We start from the raw sequence: 18,629 nt of genomic DNA, 5'->3' as shown, positions 1-18,629 counted from the left end.
CAAGTGGCCACCTGCCCGGCGCAAGCTGTCCCTGCAGCACTTCTCTCCAGGTGCACAGTGACCTCACCTGAGACCTCGGGGCGTCCACGTGCAGCCTTCCGGGGAGATGGCTGTTACTTTAAAGGTGTCGCCCCTGGTAGTCTCTTTCTTGGGCTCTGGCCCCAGCCCGTTAGTGCTGAAGGGTGGGACGCGGGGTCCTGCTGCATACAAGCAGGTCAGTGCGGAGCTGGAGTCCATTTGGTCTCTGAGAGGCTGGGGCAAGCCTCAAGCCCGGAGCCTGGCCGGTGGCAGTAAGCTGGCCGGGCCCAGATCCTGGACGGCCCCTTGGAGAGTCATCCTCAACACTTCCAAGGCTCACTGGGGCTTTCTGGGTCTCTGGTTCTGCCCACTCTGGGGGGCTCACCTGGCTCTGGTCTTCACTCCTCTGCAAGGCATCTGTGGCCAGTCAGCAGGGTGCCCGAGGCGGCCCCCAGCCCTCTCCACTCCAGGCCAAGGCCACAGGTGGCTCTTTTCTTCTGGAGCTGATTCCTCTCTGATCTTGCTGTCTCAGCTCCTGGCCCCCTCACCCCAGAAACTGGGGATCCCTCTTCCTCTCCTTTGTCCTTCATGCCGTCCAGTCTATTTCCATTTCTGCCCAGTCACCTCCTCAGCGCCTGTCTCCTCTCCAGCCCCCCTCCCACGGCTCCCCCTCGCCCCCCAGGGGCTCCTGCACTTGACCTGGGCTCTCTCAGCTGTGCCCCCCATGATACTCTCTCAAAGCCCAGCTCCTTAAGCTGGGTCCCCCGGCTTCGCGCCTCCCCAGCCTCTGCATCCTGGAATCACATCCCCGTCCAGAGTTTCCCTGCGGTGGTGGCCCCGGGGCGCTGGGTGGGCGCTGCGTGGGCGCTGCGTGGGCACCAACCCCCCGCGGTTCTCACCCCCGTCGGCTGCTGCCCCAGCCAGGAAGGCCCTGTCCTCCTCCCCTGCCCGTTGGCCTTCCAGGGGCCGCTCCCCTGCTCCAAGAAGTCCTCCCACATCCCTCCTCCCGCTGCACCCTCCGAACCCGTGCGCACCCCACCCGGCATTAGAACAGCCCGGCTCCCTCTGCCCCGCTGGGCCCGACCCTCCGGCCAGAGGCCGCGCTCACCCCGTGCCCAGGCGCCGGCGACGCGCGTCCCGGCTGCCCGCTGGGCGCACGCGAGGCTTTTCCAACGCGTGAGCGCGGCTCGGGGAGCTCCCGACCGGCTCAAGGTCGCGGCGCGCCGGGCCTGACTCAGGGCTCCCCACCGCGCCCGGCCCGCGCCCCGCCCAGCCCCGCGCGCCCCGCGCGCCCCGCCGCCGCCGGCTGCGGCCACCAGCCCGGGCGCCGGGTCCCGCCGGCGAGAGGCCCGAGCGGGCCCAGGGGCGGGGCCGGCCGCGGCCGCGGGCACCTTGGCGGGCGGCGCCCCGAGCCGCGGGCACAGCGCCCCCGCGCGTCTCCGGTGCCCGCTCCCGCGCGTGTGCGGTGCGGGCGCGGGCGCGGGCGCGGGCGCGGGCGGGGGAGGGGCCCTCGCGGGCCGCGGGTCACGTGGCGCTCGCGGGTGGCAGCGGCGGCGGCCTCGGTGCGCGCGGGCAGGGGCAGCGCGGCGCCCAGGAGCCGAGGCCAGGGCCGGGCGGGCGCGGCGGCGCGGGGCGCAGGGGTGGCGCGGCCGGGCCGCGGGCCGGGCGGGGGGCGGAGAGCGCGGAGGGGCGAGGCCCGGCTGCAGGCGCCGCTCGGCCCAGGGGGAGCCCGCGCCCGGCTCAGCCTCGCAGCCCCGCGCCCGGAGCATCTCCCCGAGGAGCGCAGACAAAGGAGGATTCATGTCCAGAGGTAAGCGGCCGCCCGCACGCCGGGAGGAGGCTGCGGCCCGAGAAGCCCGGGGAGCTGCCGCGGGGGAGGCCGGCCGCGCCGAGGACCCACGCGCGGGGGCACAGGCAGGGACACGCGGCGCGGCGCCCCCTCAAGATGCTCGTATCCGGAGAGAGGCACCCCCGGGGCCGGGGCAAATACCGAGACCCTCGGGCGCACGAGCGGGGTCCGGAGGCGCAGACAGCCCGGCTGGACCCCCGGGCACGCGCGCACACGCACGCCACGCGCAGGTATCCGGGCACCTACACCAGAGACCGTGCGCGGGCGGGGACCCTTCCCCCACCGCCCGGGGCGCCCGAGGCCGGCACCAGCTGGTGGTCTCCAAGGAAACTCGTTGGCCTCTGAGGGCTGGGATGGGGGTGTCCCAGGGCCCTCTGCTCCTGCCAGAGGGGAGGACTAATATGTTTTGTGATTCTTGTTCTAAGAGCTGGGCTGGGGTGGACGGGAATGGCCTCTGTGGGGGCGGAGTCTCGAAGCCTCTAGCGCGGGGTGGGGGGGGTGGGGGGAGTGGGGGGGTGGTGGCTGGGGAAGGTCTCCAGCTCAGGAAGGGACTAGAACCCCCACCCCCACCCACAAGGCAGGTGCTATTCTGGAAAGGTTCCCTCCCTCTGCCACTTCCCAACAGAGGGGTGCGGTCCCCGGGCCAGACAAAGACAAAGCCTTTCGTCTGCCTATAATAAAAAGCACCAGGGTCCTTGCTTGGCCTGGGGGTGCTCTCTGTGGGGGACTCAGTCAGAGCTGAGGCAGGTGGACAAAGCCTCTCCTGGAGCATATGTGGGGCAGGTGGCTCCTGGCAGGGGATGCTGCAGACAGATCCACTCCTCTCCAGGGGTGCAGGGAGGGGCTTAGGAGGGGCCTCAAGGGCCATCCAGGCAGGGTGGCAGACTTGAGCCACATCCTGCTGTGACCCCATCCTGAGCCCTTTCCAACCCTCGGAGAGCCCCCCTCTACTCCGTTGCCAGGGAGGGAGAAGGTCTCTCTCAACAATCCATTTCCTTGCCTGTGGCCAACATGAGTCGTTTGCAGACTAGGGGTCAGTTGCCCTGCAAAGGGAGTGGCATCTGGGGGAGAAGGAAGGTTCATGCATTCATCCCGCATTCATTCATCCATGCTGAGTGTGCAGGGCACAGAGGTCACTGGGCACGGCCCCACCCCGAGGAAGGAAATTCATTTATATCCCTGCTTCCGTGTAACCTTCACCGCTCCCCGTCAAGGGAGGCCCTACCCCTTCATGAGAAAAGCGAGGCTCACAGCTACGACTGAGGACTGGGGCAGCTGCCCATCTTGGCATGGAGGGGCCAGAGAGGGCCTCGGGGCAGAGGCTTCAGCTCCCAAATTCAGCTCCAGGGCGGCTTTGCCCCATGCCCGGGGGCCGTCTGAACTTGCCAGGCGCCCGCACCAGCCCAGCCAGTGGCCCTCGGTGGCCAGGACCAAGTCTGAGGTCCAAAAGCGTTCTTGGTATGTAGCCTGCGGCTTGGATGGAGAAGGTTCCGTTTGACCACAGAGACTGGCGACGTGGGCAGCTGACCAGGCCTGAGTCGTAGCTGTGACCTGGACTGACTGAGTGAGTGAGTGAAAGATTGAATGCAATGAGGACCAGGGTCCTCAGGGGCCCGAGGCAGCACAGAGGAGGGGCACCCACATCACCCAGGGCTGCTGGCTGGGGCAGCCTGGGACAGCAGGGGAATGAGGAGTGGGAGCGAGCCCCGGCTGGGGTGGGCAAAGAGTCCCCGGCAACAGTAGCCCAGGGACCCATTCACAGTACTTGCGGCTGGTGGTGGTGGTGAGCGTGTGACTGGTGTGTAGCTGGCACGTAGTTGGTGGGGCACCGTGCCAGCAGGTACACATAGTGGGTGCCAGGATGTGCTCGCAGGTGGAGGTGAGGTGGCTTGCTCACAGGCGCGACTGCCCCAGCCCCTGCCTGGGGCCTCGGGATCTGGTGTGTGGGCTCCTGGGCAGCCAGGCCTGCCTCTGGGTGTGATCTTGTGGGCTGCTGCGGCTGCCGGGCCAGGCGAGGACACACACTTTACAGGAATACTTAGAAAAACTCGCGTCAATAATGCAAGGCTCACTTTTCAGATCTGTATAATGGGGTATGATAACCCTCCCCCCAGAGATGGTGGCGATAAAGGGGCCCAGTTGTGCAGGCAGGAGGGAAATGGAGAGGGTGAGCAGCAGGGGCAGGGAGAGGGGCATCACCCCAGTGCCAGTGCAGGTGTGCCGAGTGGCCGTGCGCGTGGGGGCATCCGGGCTGCAGGGAGTCAGCTGCTGCAGGCGGGCCAGTCTTGCTGCTGTCAGGAGCCGCCTGGCTGACACCTGCTCTCTGGGCTGCAGAAGGAGGCCCCGAGGCTCTGTAAGCTTTGGCTTTGCTTGAGAGTGACAGGGAGAAAAGTTTCCCAGAGGGGGAGACAGTCTTGTCAGTACCCGCGGAAGGGCCAGGTGGCAGGGTGCAAGGACGGACTCCTGGTGGGCCTGTGGGAGGGGAGGGGGTTGGGGGAGGGAGGCACGCCTGTCCCCTCTCCCCATCTGCCACTCTATCCGTTGTCCCCACGAGCCCCTGCAGGGTGGCAACTATGAACAGGGGGCTCTAGAGTGCACAGAGACGGCATGGAGTCCACAGGCTGCATCTGGACCACCGTAACCAGTGCCGTCATGTGCACTGTCCATGTCCCTCCCGACAGGCCAGCTTCAGGGGAAGGGATGGGGCAGGCGGGTCGGGAACCAGGAGGCGCTGCTCCCAGCTGCTCTGTGCACTGGGGCCTCACATCACCCTCCCGGCAGCTAAACTGTGACCCTCAGCCCTTCACAGATGACGGAACAGGCCCTGTGGGGAGGGATTCTCATGTCCCTGCGGCTGGCAGGCAGAGCCAGGCTCTCCCTGCTGACACACACCCAATTTCAGGATGGGTGCCCGTGCCCTAAGCTGGCATCTGCGGCGGTGCCGAGGAGGACGCGCGGGTTCCTCGTATGCGGACACAGCCAGGGTCTGCCCGACCGGGCCGTTTCCTCAGCCTCTCCTTTCTTCCACCGCCCCCAGCACCCAGAGCTCACTGGCCCCCTGGGTGGTCACCCTCTCCCTGCTGGTCAGAAGGGGGCCTCATGCCTCCCGCAGACTCAAACCCATGGCCAGGAGGGTGTCGGGGCGCCTGAGGGCAGCGGACGTACGGTTGAGGGGACAGGAGTTTGGGAGTCAGGGACAGTGTTCACTCTGGGGGTGTGGGGGAGTCTTATTTGCTTCTAAGAGACAGAGCACCTGAGGCCAGTGATGGACTTAGGCCCAGCCCCCTAGGTCTTTGCCCTTTATTTGAGGAGGTGGGACTCAGCTGGGAATCACCCCAGACATCGGTTAGAGTAGGGGCCGCCACTGCTGGCGTTGTTGCCCCCACGGCGCATTAGGCACAGTCTGGAGATGTTTTTGGTCGTCACACTGGGGAGCTAATATCAGCATCTGCTGGAGGCCACTGACCGCCCTATAATGCACAGCACAGCCCCCCACAATAGCCCTCCGGCCCAATGTCGGTCGCGCCGAGGTGCAGGAAGCAGGGATTAGACTTGGACGTGGTGCTGGAGGCGGGAGGCGTGTTTGCAAGGGGCCCGGGCGCCGTCGGGATCGGCGCTGAGGCCCAGGCACGCCCTTTCCCCACGGCCTCCCCCGTGTGCGGGATGGCCTCTGAAGTCCCGTCCCGTCCTCGTCCTGGCACGTCCTTGGGGCCTCTGCTTCCGGCCGGCCCACCCTGCCCGCCTTGTCTGTGCAGGGCTCACAGAGACCAGGACGGACGCAGCCATGTCAGAGCTGGTGCCCGAGCCCAGGCCTAAGCCGGCAGTGCCCATGAAGCCCGTCAGCATCAACTCCAGCCTCCTGGGCTACATCGGCATCGACACCATCATCGAGCAGATGCGCAAGAAGACCATGAAGACCGGGTTCGACTTCAACATCATGGTCGTCGGTACGGAAGGCCCGGGGCCCCCTGCGGTGCGGTGGCAGGCGGCCGGGTGCTGTGGGCGGGTGTACACGGGCAGCCTCGCTCTCAGGTGCGTGGCCTGAGGGTGTCGGCAGTGACCTTCACCTCCAGGAGCGGGGCCAGGTAGTGCTTTGAAACAGAATTTCCAGGACATGGTCACTAAGGCACTTGTCAGGTACCGGGAAGGGAGCTCCGCCGGACTCCGCGAGGTGTTGCCTCACTCCTAGCAACAGGGATCAGGGTTTCCCTCTCCCTGCTCCCCCTCCCTTCTCCGCCCATCCATCCATCACCGGATCCTGCCCACTTGACCTCGTAGTTCTCTCCAGCTCGCCGCTCCTCTCCATCTCCACCAGCACCCCCTGGGCCGGGCCGGCTCATGCTTGGGTTGCCTCGGCCGCCAGACTCGTGCTGTTGAAGGACAAGGAGCTGGGCCAGAGTGTGAATCATCTAGAAGATGTTGCTGTCAACAAACATCAATTGAACTAAACGGTGTGCGTCGGGACATATTTGGTTTCCTTTCTGGTCGCGGCTTCTTATCTCAGGAACCAGTGGCAGGTGGCCTGGCCCAGGCCATCCTGTGTGACTCTCTCCCTGCTGGTGCCGGGTCCCCTTCATTGTCCACCAGCCACTGAATGGTTTTTGCAACCTGTAAAACTCATCAAGTCCCTTGTTCTACTTCAAACTCTTCAAAGCCCTCCTTTCTCTTCAGGAGAAAGGCAGGTGCCTTGTCTTACCCGCTCTACCTCTCTGCTCGGATGCTTCCCAAGGGGCATTCCACACCTCGCCCCTATGGGACAGCTCTCTCGGGCTTGCCATGCCCCCTCCTACCTCTGAGCATTCGCACATGCTGTCCCAGCTTCTCATGGGTTATTTGACGTCCTTTGCCAGCTTTCAGCTTGGTTGTTGCTTCCTCCTGAGAGTCCTCCGTGATTCCCAGAGACTGAGCTAGCCCCCCTCATGTGCGCGGTCAGGCCCTGTGTGAGCTCTCCAGGGTGATTATCACAACACATCGCCACGGCCTGTGTTGGGGTCTCCCTCGCGATGAGCCGCGAGGTCCTGTTCACTGCTGCCTCCGAGCGCAGCACTTGCCACTCAAAAATACACAGTGACCAAGTGACCTTGGGAAATACCCAGACGGAGGAGGGTGAGCCCCAGGATGCGCTTCTCCCCGCAGTGCCCAGGGCAGACGTTCTCCCCCAGCCCCAGGCGCCTTCAGTGTGAGCCCAGATGCGGCCTTTTTAAGAACCCGCTCCAGCTGGCCACCGCGGCGGTTCAGTGAGACCCGTCCCTGACTTGCCACCTCCCCCCACCACCCTGTCAGCAGAGGCTAAAGGCCAGAGCAGCCACATAGCCAGTCCACTTGGGGCGGGGTGGGCCCACCTGGGCTCGTCCCTGTTCCTTTCCTGGAGCCACGAGAATGCTCCGGAGTGTCTCAGCTTCACGGACCGCACGATGCAGCAGAAGTCCGGTTAGGATGCAGATTCTGAGCCATGGTCTGGGCCTGGGACCCTGCATTCCCCCAGGCGTCCAGATGGTGCCTGTGCTTACCCTGTGCGGCCAGCCCGTGGGATCTTGCACGCGCAGGTTTGAGTTGCGCTGCTCAGGCCAGCGGGGCTCGGCGCTTTTTCTTTTTGCCATGGAGCTTCTCCTGGGTGTGGCGCCTGTGCGGGTCACACAGGCTCTAGGGAACCAGGGCGAAGGAGGTGAAGGGGGCATCCTGCTCGCACAGCTTCCTCCTCCAGCCCCGAGGCTCGGCGGTCACCTCCACGGGACGCTAACCGCCGCCTGCGAGGGTGACTTGGGCCAGCGGCGCTGTGGGCTGGCCCGGGATTTATGAGTTGTAGGTGGGAACTGGTCCTCCAGGATCCCCTCATCTGGGTGAGGGCGCCCCGCTGTGGGGCCAGGAGCGCTGTAAGGTGTGAGGCAGGTGTTGCTCGCGTGCGAGTCTGCAGGAAGAGGCGGTAGCAGAATGTAAAGTGATCTGTTCCCACTGTGTTATTAAAGGTGGGAAACCCAGCTCCAGCAAAAAGCCCAAAACCCAAGACCGTGACCCTCTGTGAATGCTGAGCCTGCCACTCCCTTTCCTGAGGGGCCCGGCGCTCCAGGGAAGAGGGAATGTGGAGTCCGACTGCGGTCCCCTGCGCCCCTCTGCAGGAAGCCGCTCCCGCCTGCTCGCCCTACTCAGCCCTCCTGCCCCCAGCTCTCGCCTGCTGGGGCGCTGTCGGCTCGGGAGGTGGGCTGGGGTCCCTGCCTGCTCACCCTCCCGTCTCGCGGCAGGTCAGAGTGGACTGGGCAAGTCGACGTTGGTCAACACGCTCTTCAAATCCCAAGTGAGCCGCAAGGCCTCCAGCTGGGCCCGCGAGGAGAAGATTCCCAAGACCGTGGAGATCAAGGCCATCGGGCATGGTGAGGACTGGGAGGGGCTGTGCCCTTTCTCAGCGCGGCCTCGGCCAGAAGAGGAAAGAAAGGACTTTGGGGGCGTGAGACTCATGAGAAGGCCACCTCCAGACAGGGTAGAATGAAGCCTGAAACCCCAGGGAGTGGTCCTTGGTCCCCAAGTCCAGGAGAGGAGGGGGGGTGGGAAGCGCTGCAGTGGGCTGAACTGGGTGGATGAGGGCGGGTGGGGCTAGAGAGGCGGGAGGGCGTTCCAGGTGCAGGGAACAGCATGAAGGGAGGTGGGCGGTGGGGAGACCCCTGAGCGCCTCTTTTCCAATACTGTTCCTGAAGAAGTCACCTGGGGCAGGGCGGCAGGGCCCCTAGCATCAGCGGGAGAGGTGACCTCCCCGGTGCCTTTTCTGTTCACCCCCCCAGTGATAGAAGAAGGAGGGGTCAAAATGAAGCTGACTGTCATCGACACACCAGGCTTTGGAGACCAGATCAACAATGAAAATTGGTATATGTCTGCGGGGGGGTTCCACCTAGACCCGCGGGGCAGGTGCTGAGCGAGCGAGGCGCAGGCTCAGTCCTGCTGACACCCGCGCCCTCCGGAAGGGGCTGAGCAGGAGGCTTGCTGGAGGCTGAGATGGACTGTAGGGTGGACGGGGAGGTAGAGGCCCGGTGCCCAGGGGATTTCAGCTGATGAGCGCCTGGAGGTGGGGGTGGGTTTGTGACAGCTGGCAGCGGGGCAGGTTGGGCAGAACCAGGCCCTGGGGGCCGTTCCAGGCTGTCCGGAGGCTGTGGCAGAGGGTTTGGCCTGTGGGCCAGACCTTGTAACCCTGGATACAGAGAAGAGTGAAAAACAGGAGGCAGTGAGCGTGCGCGTGCGCAGTGTGCAGAGCGGAGCTGCAGTCAGCGCCCCGCCAGGAGGGGGCGCCCAGGTCTGGGTGGGAGGTTCCAGGCCCGGGTGCGCTCCAGTAGGGATGGGGCCGCTGGGCCTCTGCGGTGGGGTGTGCTCTGGGCAGTGCCTGGCTGCCCTCTGGTGGGTCAGGCTGTGTGCTCCATGGTGGGGCCAGGAAACAGGAGAGCAGAGCCTGAGCGCAAGGGAGGGCGGCCAGGGTCGCGCTGACTGTGGGCCCCGCTCCACACAGCAGTCCTCTCTGGCCCTTCCACAGGCCCCCTGAGCGCCTGTTACTTTGTTTTACTTATTACTTAAGAGAGAACAGAGCCTCAGAGGGGGGCAGAGGCTCCCCCAGAGTCTCCCAGCTGATAAGTGAGGGGGGGAGGCGTGGTGGGGATGCAGGTTTCTGTAGCGCAGGTCTGGGGGGGCATCCGCCCTTGCTAATGAGATGCTCCTGGGGGGCGGAGGGAGCACAGCCAGCAGGGGTCCTAGCAACCCCGGGGGACCTGTGCATAAAGATGGTGTGGGGGCCCCCGGCCAGGCCGAGCTCCCAGGCCAGTCCTTCTGGGATGTCCACGGGCTCTCTGCCCTCCCCGCCCCCAGCTGGGAGCCCATCGAGAAGTACATCAACGAGCAGTACGAGAAGTTCCTGAAGGAGGAGGTGAACATCGCCAGGAAGAAGCGCATCCCCGACACGCGCGTGCACTGCTGCCTCTACTTCATCTCCCCCACGGGACACTCGTGAGTGCCAGCACCTGCGGCCGGGCTGGACCGCCCGCTCCTGGTGGGCAGCAGTACCTGGGCTCGGCCGGGGCAGTCCCACGTGGCCTGGGACCTTGAGATTCCCCAGACTTTGCCCAGAAAATCCTGACCTTCCTGCCAGGAGAGCAGAGCTGACCCGGGTGGCCCACTGGTGTCCCGGCACCGCGGGAGGAGGCATCTCCGTGAGGGGAGGGCTCCGCATTCCTCAGGGGATGTCTGCTTTGTGCCAGGCTGGGGTGGGGCAGCAGGAAGGGAGAAGTGGGGAGAGGGGCAGGGCTTCGGGCCAGGCCGGTGTTGGAGCTAGGAAGGGGCATTAGGAGGGGGCCAGTCCAGCTTGAGCAGGTGTCCAGATTGAGGGTGGGCATGCTCAGGATGTGCCCTGAGGTTGAGGGTGGTGGGTGGGGCTGTGTGTGGTGTGAGGGGGTGCCAGGAGCAGGCACGGGCATGTACCCGGGAGCACTTATTGGGGACAGAGGCCCACATCACTTCTTACTGGGCCCGGCACTGGCCAGAGGTCCGTTTCTGGGAAGCTGGGCCATGTATGCAGCCCCTGCATTTTGGAGGAGCCAAGTGCTTAGCAAGTGTTGATGGAGGGGGCCAGGAACTTCCTCGCAGGTTAGCTTTATCTCCCCTAGAACCTGACCCTGGGGTCAGACCAAGATGCAGCCAGCCCGACCTCACAAGCCCCTGGACCATGAAGTAGAGCCCAATGGGGTCCCAGAGTCTGGGGGGAACTGGGCTCTCAGAAAAGGGATGGCCAGGCCCCTGCTGGGCCCTGCAGGATTATGGGGGCTGGGAGGGACCATGGAGAAGTGCTGTCCTGTGGGCAGGTGAAGACACAGGAACAGCATGACAACAGTCCACAGCTGTCCTCAGGAGAAAATAGCCCCCAGGTCAGAAGAGCCACCAGGAGGGAGAGGGCGGAGTGGCCCAAGGGGCCAGAGGCCCCCGCAGGCTGTGAGGGCGTCTGCAGGTGCAGGCAGTGGGTGTGTGTCAGGGGACGGGGGGCACGGGGGGTAGCCTCTTGCTGGGGCAGTGGCCTCCGCCTGCGGGTGGCCTGCCATGGTGGCGGCGGCCGAGGGGGCGGCGCGGGGCTCTGACAGCCGCCTCCTCTGGGTCCAGCTTGCGCCCGCTGGACCTGGAGTTCATGAAGCACCTCAGCAAAGTGGTGAACATCATCCCTGTCATCGCCAAGGCTGACACCATGACCCTGGAGGAGAAGTCTGAGTTCAAGCAGAGGGTGAGGGGCTTCCCCCCCATCGCTTCTCCCGTCCTCCCTCCCCCTGGTGATCACCCCCCCACTTCCCACCCGGCTCCCCCTTAGCCCTGAAAGAGGCTGCGGCTGGTCACATCCGGGACCAAAAGTCCGTCTTTGGCCTCCCACACTCGCCCGCCCACACTCGCCTGCCCTCTCCCACGCCCCGGCACCTGACCACCCGCTTCTCCCCGCCTCTAGGTTCGCAAGGAGCTTGAAGCGCACGGCATTGAGTTCTACCCCCAGAGGGAATTTGATGAGGATCTGGAGGACAAGGCGGAGAACGACAAAATCCGGGTGGGTGCGTGGGACCTGCCCCCACACAGGTGCCCCCGCGTCACGCACCGCCTGTCCTTGCGCCTGCTCCTCTCCGCCCCCCGCCCCGCCCGCCTGACCCAGCGCAGTGGTGCCGCGGGGGAGGGTATGGACTGGGGCACCGGCCAGGACTGCGAGCCCACAGAGGCCCCCCTGCACCCAGGAAGCCATGCTCCCGCCCGTCTCCAGACAACACCAAAGTCTTTTTTTACTCAACGAAGTCCCCAAAGCCAGGTGTGGGGGGCTGGAAGGGCAGCAGGCAGGAAGAGCATCCGGCTGGAGTCGTAGGTATGTGTGCTCTAGTCACACCCTGCCTCAGTTTCCCCCTCTGTAAAGTGCAGAGGTCAGGTGAGGGAGTTCATAAACTCTTCCTAGGAGAAAGAACCCTTTAAAACAATTAAATCTCAAACAGAACTCCAATAAGCAAAGGGAAAACAGCTGCAGTGGCTGCTGGGTACAGGGGCACAGAGGCCACCTCCTCGGACCCCTGGTTCTCCTGGCCATTGGGCTCAAGTGTGGATATTCAAGTAGGAACCTCTTACCTGAGCGGGTGAGATGAAAAAGTCGACTGAAGTGAACAAATCATTTTTTTTTTTCTTTTTATAGTTGCACAGTCTGAGGAACTTGAGCAGAGAGTTAACTATCTTGCCCTGATTTATCAAGTGGCAGAGACAAGTTTTATTTTTTTATTTTTTAAAAGATTTATTTATTTATTTATGCAAGCACTGGGCACAGTCAGAGGCACAGGAGGGTGAGAGAATCCACCAGAGCCAGAGCGGGGAGCAGAGCAGGCAGAAGGACCGAAGGACACTGCTGAGGGGAGCAGCGGGCGGCAGGAGAGGTCTGCGCGCCCTGTGGGACCCTCCTCCGGTGGCCGGGGAGCGGCCGGGGATCGAACCAGTGCCGCAGAGACTGCAGGCAGCTTCGCAACCCAGCGCTCAACCGCTGCGCCACCGGGGAGGCCCTGAACAAATCATTTTTAAAATGACGCGTATAAATCTTAAATGGTTTAGAAACAATGTCCTTTGAAATTATTAAGATAAAATAACAAAACACATCACACTCGTTGGACGTTCTTTTCACGTGGGGGCCAGGGCTCTGCTCTGGGGGTCAGTCCACTCGTGATGCAGAAGCAACACACTCTGCCGGGTCTTTCTGAAACATCCAACTTAGCTTTCAGAGACAGCTGCCCACACCGTGCCCCCAGCCCATGCCAGTCGTCCTGGACGGTCGCAGTAACAAGCCCACATCAAACAGGCTTGGGAGCAGCAGGCTGGCTCCTGACGACGGCCCCTCCCTGACGTGGGGGGAGCCTACGGGAGTCAGACAGGCCTTGGAGCCCCGGGCGGTGAGCCGACCAGGGCCTCTGCCGGCGGGGTACGGGGGACAGAGGGGTGCTCCCGTCACTTGGGTGCCAGCGGGGTAGGTTTCAGGGGAGTTTTCTCTGCCCAAGTGAGCTCACGGATCGCTTCCTGTCGGCAGTGTGCAGAGCTCTGTGGGGCGTGTGACGCGCCGAGGGAAGCCGGCTGGCTGCGGCCGGGCAGCGAGGCCGGGCGCGGTCAGGGCAGGCAGAGGAGGGTGACCTGTGTGCCCTTTGTGTCCGCCCCTCCAGCAGGAGAGCATGCCCTTCGCCGTGGTGGGGAGCGACAAGGAGTACCAAGTGAACGGCAAGCGCGTGCTCGGCAGGAAAACCCCCTGGGGGGTCATCGAAGGTAAGGCCGCCCCTCTCAGCCGGTGCTGCTGCCTGTCAGGGTGACTTATTCAGCACCCCTGGGTTAAGGCAGTCCTGGGAGCTGAGATGCCACACGAGCGCCAGCCAGACCCTGCCGTAGCGAGCTTGCAGTCTAGCCGGGAAGCCAGGCAGGCTAGCCGACTCCCAGGCAGGCGCAGAGAGCCGGTGGCACACTTGAGCCTGAGCCCTGGTCAGCATGTCCGGGGGCGGCACCTGGAGAGGCTGATGAGGGCGGAAAACTGGAGAGAAAGGGCTTCACCTGCAGCAAGCTGCTACGGCTTGTTCAGATGTCGCCATTTTCACCTTCTTGTAGATGGATGTGATCCCAGGGCAGGTGAGAATGATTCTGAGAGTTCTCAGAAAATCGCTCCCGTGGCCTCATCCAGCATATAACCCGGCGAGGAGTGGGGAGCCAGCTGTTCTCAGAACATCAGCCGGGACAGTCCCAGGCTGCGTGTCTTGTCCAAGGGTGCTTGAGCGGGGGGGGGAGGGGGGGGGCTGGAGTAAGACTCCCAAAGGACATGCCTTCCCTGTCCTGTGCTGTCTCATTTTCCAATGACCCTTTGTTAGAATATATATATTTTTTAAAGATTTATTTATTTATACAAGCACTGGGTACAGTCAGAAGCGTGGGAGGGTGAGAGGATTCACCAGAGTCCAATCGGGGAGCAGAACAGGCAAACTGATGAAATACACTGCTGAGGGGAGCAGCAGGCGCGACAAGAGAGGTCTGCGCACCATGTGGGACCCTCGCCAGCGGCCGGGGATTGAACTGGTGCTGCAGAGGCTGCGGGCAGCTTCGCAGCCCCACACTCAACCGCTGCGCCACCAGGGGGAGGCCCTGTTAGAATATTTTATAAATAGCGGTTCTTACCTGGCTCCTCAACTAGGAACTGTTTATGAGACTGTCTCAGAGACTGTGAGGACAGGAGGGTTCGTGTGTTACTGCTCTTTGGCCCCCGTGACCCTGGCAAGTGCTGTGTAAACAGTAGGCACTCAGTCTTTGTTGAGGGAGGGTCCTTGGGTAGGGTGTGACCTTTTTCAGAAGGCTCAGTCGTCATTTCCTCTGTTACTGTCTTTCAGTCGGTGTATAAGCTCCTATGGTATGCAGCCATGTCTTAGGCCCCTGGCAGCTTTCTTAGATTTTTGGTGTACCGTGAGTTTCCTCATCTGCCAACAAGAAAAAGAATAGTCCTTGGTAGCTGTCACCCCAGTGTCTGGGGCAGGCTGTCACGGAGCCGCTCACTAAGTCTTTTTTTTTTTTTAATATTTATTTATTTATACATGAGCTGGGGTACAGGCCAGGAGGGTGAGAGGATTCACCAGAGACAGAGTGGGGGACACAACAGGCAGGTTGACCGAAATGCACTGCTGAGGGGAGCAGCAGGCGAGACAGGAGGGGTCTGCTGCGCCATTTGGGTTTCTCCCTGGCCGGCCGGGAATCAAACCCGCACTGCAGAGGCTGCGGACAGCTTCACAGTGCTGTGCTCAACCCCCTGCGCCACCAGGGAGGCCCTCACTAAGTCTTTGTCCAGTGAACACAACCCAGTTTCCTGAGCCCCCAGACCAGCCAGCTCTGGAGGGGTGAGGGTGCCCTGTCCGGGGCTGGCCTCTGCCCGCCACCCACCTGCATGCCACCCTGGCCTGAGCAGAGCTCCCCCGCTGCCGTGATGGCACACCGGTGAGACGACCACCTGTTTTGTTTTGTTCACAGTGGAAAACCTCAGCCACTGTGAGTTTGCCCTGCTGCGAGACTTTGTCATCAGGTAAGGCCCCCACCCCCAACAGGTAGGTGGCAGGTATAATTCTTCGGGGTCAGGAGGCCATCTCTGCAGGTCCACTTCCTCAGACACCCAGCGCGCTCTGCCCTGCTCCCAGCTCCTGGCAGGAAGCAGCAGGGGCTGAGGAAGCGTCACTGGCTCCTTTTATTCTGAGCAGCTCTCAGTCCTTGGGCTCTGGCCACTGAAGTGATGTGCCGGCCTCAGACGCGGCCGTCCCCTCCGCCCCTAATGGCACCCCTCTGCCCTCTCCCCGTGTCCTTCAGGACCCACCTCCAGGACCTCAAGGAAGTGACACACAACATCCACTACGAGACCTACCGCGCCAAGCGGCTCAACGACAACGGGGGCCTCCCTCCGGTGAGCGTGGACACAGAGGACAGCCACGACAGTCACCCATGACGACACCTCCTCTGACCATCACACCCCTCTCCACACACGCATCCCAGCACCACCACCAACCACCTCCTTCCTTTCTACTCTGTCCCACAGGCCTGTCTGCTTTTTGTGAAGCATCTTGTCTGTGTGTGTGTGTGTGTGTGTATGTGAGAGAGAGAGAGAAAGAGAAAGTGCGTGTGTCCCTGTGTGTGTGCACGCGTGTGTGCAGGGGTGAGGTATTTTCACTTCCCTCCCTGGAAAGTCCCTTGTAAGTTTGGTTCCTCCATGGCTGTCCATTATCTGTCCTCTTTCCTTGTGTCCCAGAACAAAGCCGTGAGCCTCGCTCAAAAGGTCTGGGGGAGGTTTCATTTAAAAATGATGGGAGCAGGTGAGCCACAGGTAACGCCTTCTTACCCCTGAGCCTGCCGCCACACTGAGACACAGAGGTTCTCCGAGCTTCACCTGGGAACTGGGGGGAGCTGAGCAGTGGCCCCTCCCTGTGAGCTGGGGACAGTTGGGGGACAGGCTGGGACTTCCTGGGTGAGGCGGGGCGTGGGAAGGGAGAGGGGTAGGCCAGAGCTGGGCTCCCGCAGGAGGAATCAGTGCCCCGAGGTGGAGAGCAGCTCAGCCCTTCGGTCTGTGCCGCCCGCAGCACCGGGCCCTGTGCACACCCACTCGCCTGCCCGCTGCTCCCACTTCCCCTCCTTGACACTTGCCTCCTGGCTTCTTTCGCTTCCTTTAAGGCTTTAGCTTCCTTTCTGCATTTAGGGTGTAAGCCCAGTCTACTTCCAAAAACAACTTCAGGCCACCTTCAGAATAAAATCCCAGCTGAAAGCATGGGTCGGTCCGGACTGAGGCCCCGAGAGAAACCAGCCCCCCAGCGAGGCCTGAGCAGCAGCCCCTGTGGCCCGGCGCCGGGCTTGTGGGCGGCCAGGCGGAGGACACATGGCGGCTGGCATGGCTCCCGTGCCCGCCAGTTTTTCGGCATTAAGTTATAGAAGAACTGAGTCTAAAGGCAAAGCAATACACAATATTTGTCTTTCTCCTTGGTTTGGCTTCACTGGCAAATTTTAAAACCACAGCTCCCTTCTCCCCATCAGACTCCCCCCCACCCCCCCTGGGCGGGCCCCTCGCTTCCCCCCTGCTCACGGGCCCTTGGCTGCCTCTTCCTCTTCCGCTCTCACTCTCGTGCTGACGCCGACTGCATCTCTGTCCGTCTGTCTGCATCCCCCGCCCGCCCACTTCTGTAGACATTACATACATTTAGCCTTTCCTTGCTGTTCCCTGCAGCCCTGCACTTATTAGCGCTTCTGTGTGTCCCCTATTGGTGTGAGAAACAAGTGGCTCTTTCTCCGTTAGTGTGTGAGGTGGCTGATTCAGGGCTGGGGAAACAGTGTAGCCTCAGCCAAGGGAAAGTGCCAGAGTTTACAACAACCTCTCCTGACCTCCCCTTCCGGCCCTAGGTGTTTGGGCCTCGCAGATCCCAGCATTTGCGGTTGCTTACCACTCAGGTGCTAGGGACACACAGGCTGCAGACCAGTGTTCAGTGGACCGGGAGGAAGTGGGTGACCAGATGGCCAGGAACCCAGAACCCACGGTCTCTGTCCTTCCTGGAGACCCTGTACCAACTCAACCCACATCTGTCCTCACCCACAAAGGGATTCCAGGGTGGGCACCTGCCAGGGCAGAACAGCAGCAGGGTCAGAACCCAGAGGTCACCACATTTCAATGGGGGGGGGGTGTCCCTGGTACGTACAGCAAGCAGCGCGTATGAGGACATGGGAGTGGAGGTCTAGGCCTAGCAGGGAAGATCTAGGGGCGGGGGCGGGGGCACTGGAGAGGCTGAGTAGGAGAATGATGGATGGCGCCCCTAAACCCTCACCTGAGCCCTCCTGGAGAAGCTATTTTCTATGTCTGCTGCCAGCTGCTGGTGTCCACACCCTCAACCGTTCTCAACCCCCCTGCAGGGAGAAGGCCTCCTGGGCACTGTCCTTCCACCTGTGCCAGCCACCCCCTGCCCCTCTGCTGAATGAAGGCCATTTCAAGCGCGGCTTCTCCCTCCATTCCTCTCAGCTGCTATTGCTGCAGGGCCGGGCTCTTTTTAGTGCCGTCCTTGTCCAGCCCACCACCCCCAGCAGGCGGGAGGGGCCAGCTGCCTCTTTAGCACAGTTGCTTCCTCCATTCATCCAAACCACCCTCTCCTCCCAGTGGAATGGAGTTCTTGCCAGCACTGCCCTCCTCCATCGTCTGTCAGCCGGTCCCAGTCCATCCGTAGGGTGAAAGAACTCGCCATGAGCTTCTTCTGCTCTTGCAAACCCATACCAGCTACTCGTCACCATCCCCAAAGGAATGGCCTTGCTCCCTATCCATTCATCTGCATGAGCTGCTCTTGGCTTCCTTAAAGGGTCAAGAAAGCAACTTTTCTGCTTGTCAGATGTGTTGACGTCAGCTGTGTGAGCCCCAGTGTGGGACAAGGGTGTCTCCTTCATTGCTTAAAGCTTCTCTATAAGGATGGGTCATTACAGGTGGGAGGGAGCAAGGTCTAGGGTCACTTCTTGAAAAAAATCACTTGTGGCTGGCCCCGAGAGCGGTTTCACACCCTCCCATAACCAAGCCCCTGAGAAGAGTGGTTTTCCCATAGAGAGGTTTCTGGAGCTGACTTCCTTATCACTCAAAAAAGGAATTAAACACATGGAACTCCAGAAACGCATGAGCTGTGAACTTGAGAAAGAAAAAAGTACCCTTGTCTACTTAGCAATAAGAAGGGTCTCTTCTCACCCACCCCAAGTACTGCCACCCCCGCCCCGGTAATATGAGTAATGAGGTAGCCTGGCCACAGCCGGCCACTGCGGGTTCGGGGGAAATACCCGATGGAGGCAAAGCCGCCCTCAGATGCATGAATGTTTGCGAATGTCGCTGCCACTGCCCCCCACAGTGTCTTTATGGAACCCCCCTCTGCCTCCCTTCCCCACCACCACCTGGACACAACTTGCTCAAGGCTGGTGACTTGTGGGCCATTCATCTAACACCAAGTCCTGATGGAGCAAGAGGCCCAAGCCTAGGGGATGCAAGAACGACCCATTTCTTAAATGTGACCAGTCCCAGCCAAACTTTTGGTGACATTATGGTTCAATTTCCCAATTGAAAACAAGCCAAGAGACACTCAAACTGGTTGTGTAAATGTTGCTAGACTTTATGTGTTGTATAACTAAACATTGCTGTTTGAACAATTACTGTCTGGCCGTGTCTTATTTGCATCACTCCTTGGCCAAATCAGCCATTATTCATCATCTCACCCATGTG

General features: G+C 62.0%; 1 protein-coding gene across 3 annotated transcripts; it reads left to right on the top strand.

Annotated features, from left to right (window-relative positions):
• Nucleotides 1–5,627: 5,627 nt before the first annotated feature.
• On the top strand, nucleotides 5,628–17,359 carry SEPTIN3 (septin 3; the record flags this gene model as incomplete). Of its 3 annotated transcripts, none has more annotated exons than XM_084255875.1 (10): nucleotides 5,643–5,814; nucleotides 8,107–8,235; nucleotides 8,641–8,722; nucleotides 9,710–9,847; nucleotides 10,991–11,108; nucleotides 11,325–11,420; nucleotides 13,054–13,150; nucleotides 14,885–14,936; nucleotides 15,215–15,308; nucleotides 17,294–17,359. In XM_084255875.1, 10 exons carry the CDS (start codon nucleotides 5,652–5,654, stop codon nucleotides 17,357–17,359), a joined length of 1,035 nt encoding a protein of 344 aa, XP_084112001.1. The 3 variants fall into 3 exon arrangements, with proteins under 3 accessions (XP_084112002.1, XP_084112001.1, XP_084112000.1); XM_084255874.1 differs by having other exon boundaries at nucleotides 5,652–5,814; nucleotides 13,051–13,150; XM_084255876.1 differs by lacking the exon at nucleotides 8,107–8,235 and having other exon boundaries at nucleotides 5,628–5,814; nucleotides 13,051–13,150.
• Nucleotides 17,360–18,629: the final 1,270 nt, after the last annotated feature.

The sequence above is a fragment of the Talpa europaea genome, assembly GCF_964194135.1.
Source record: "Talpa europaea genome assembly, chromosome: 15".
In the NCBI taxonomy this organism is placed as follows: domain Eukaryota; kingdom Metazoa; phylum Chordata; class Mammalia; order Eulipotyphla; family Talpidae; genus Talpa; species Talpa europaea.
Note: the sequence above shows the minus strand (reverse complement) of the source record. Positions and strands in the feature narration are given on the sequence as shown.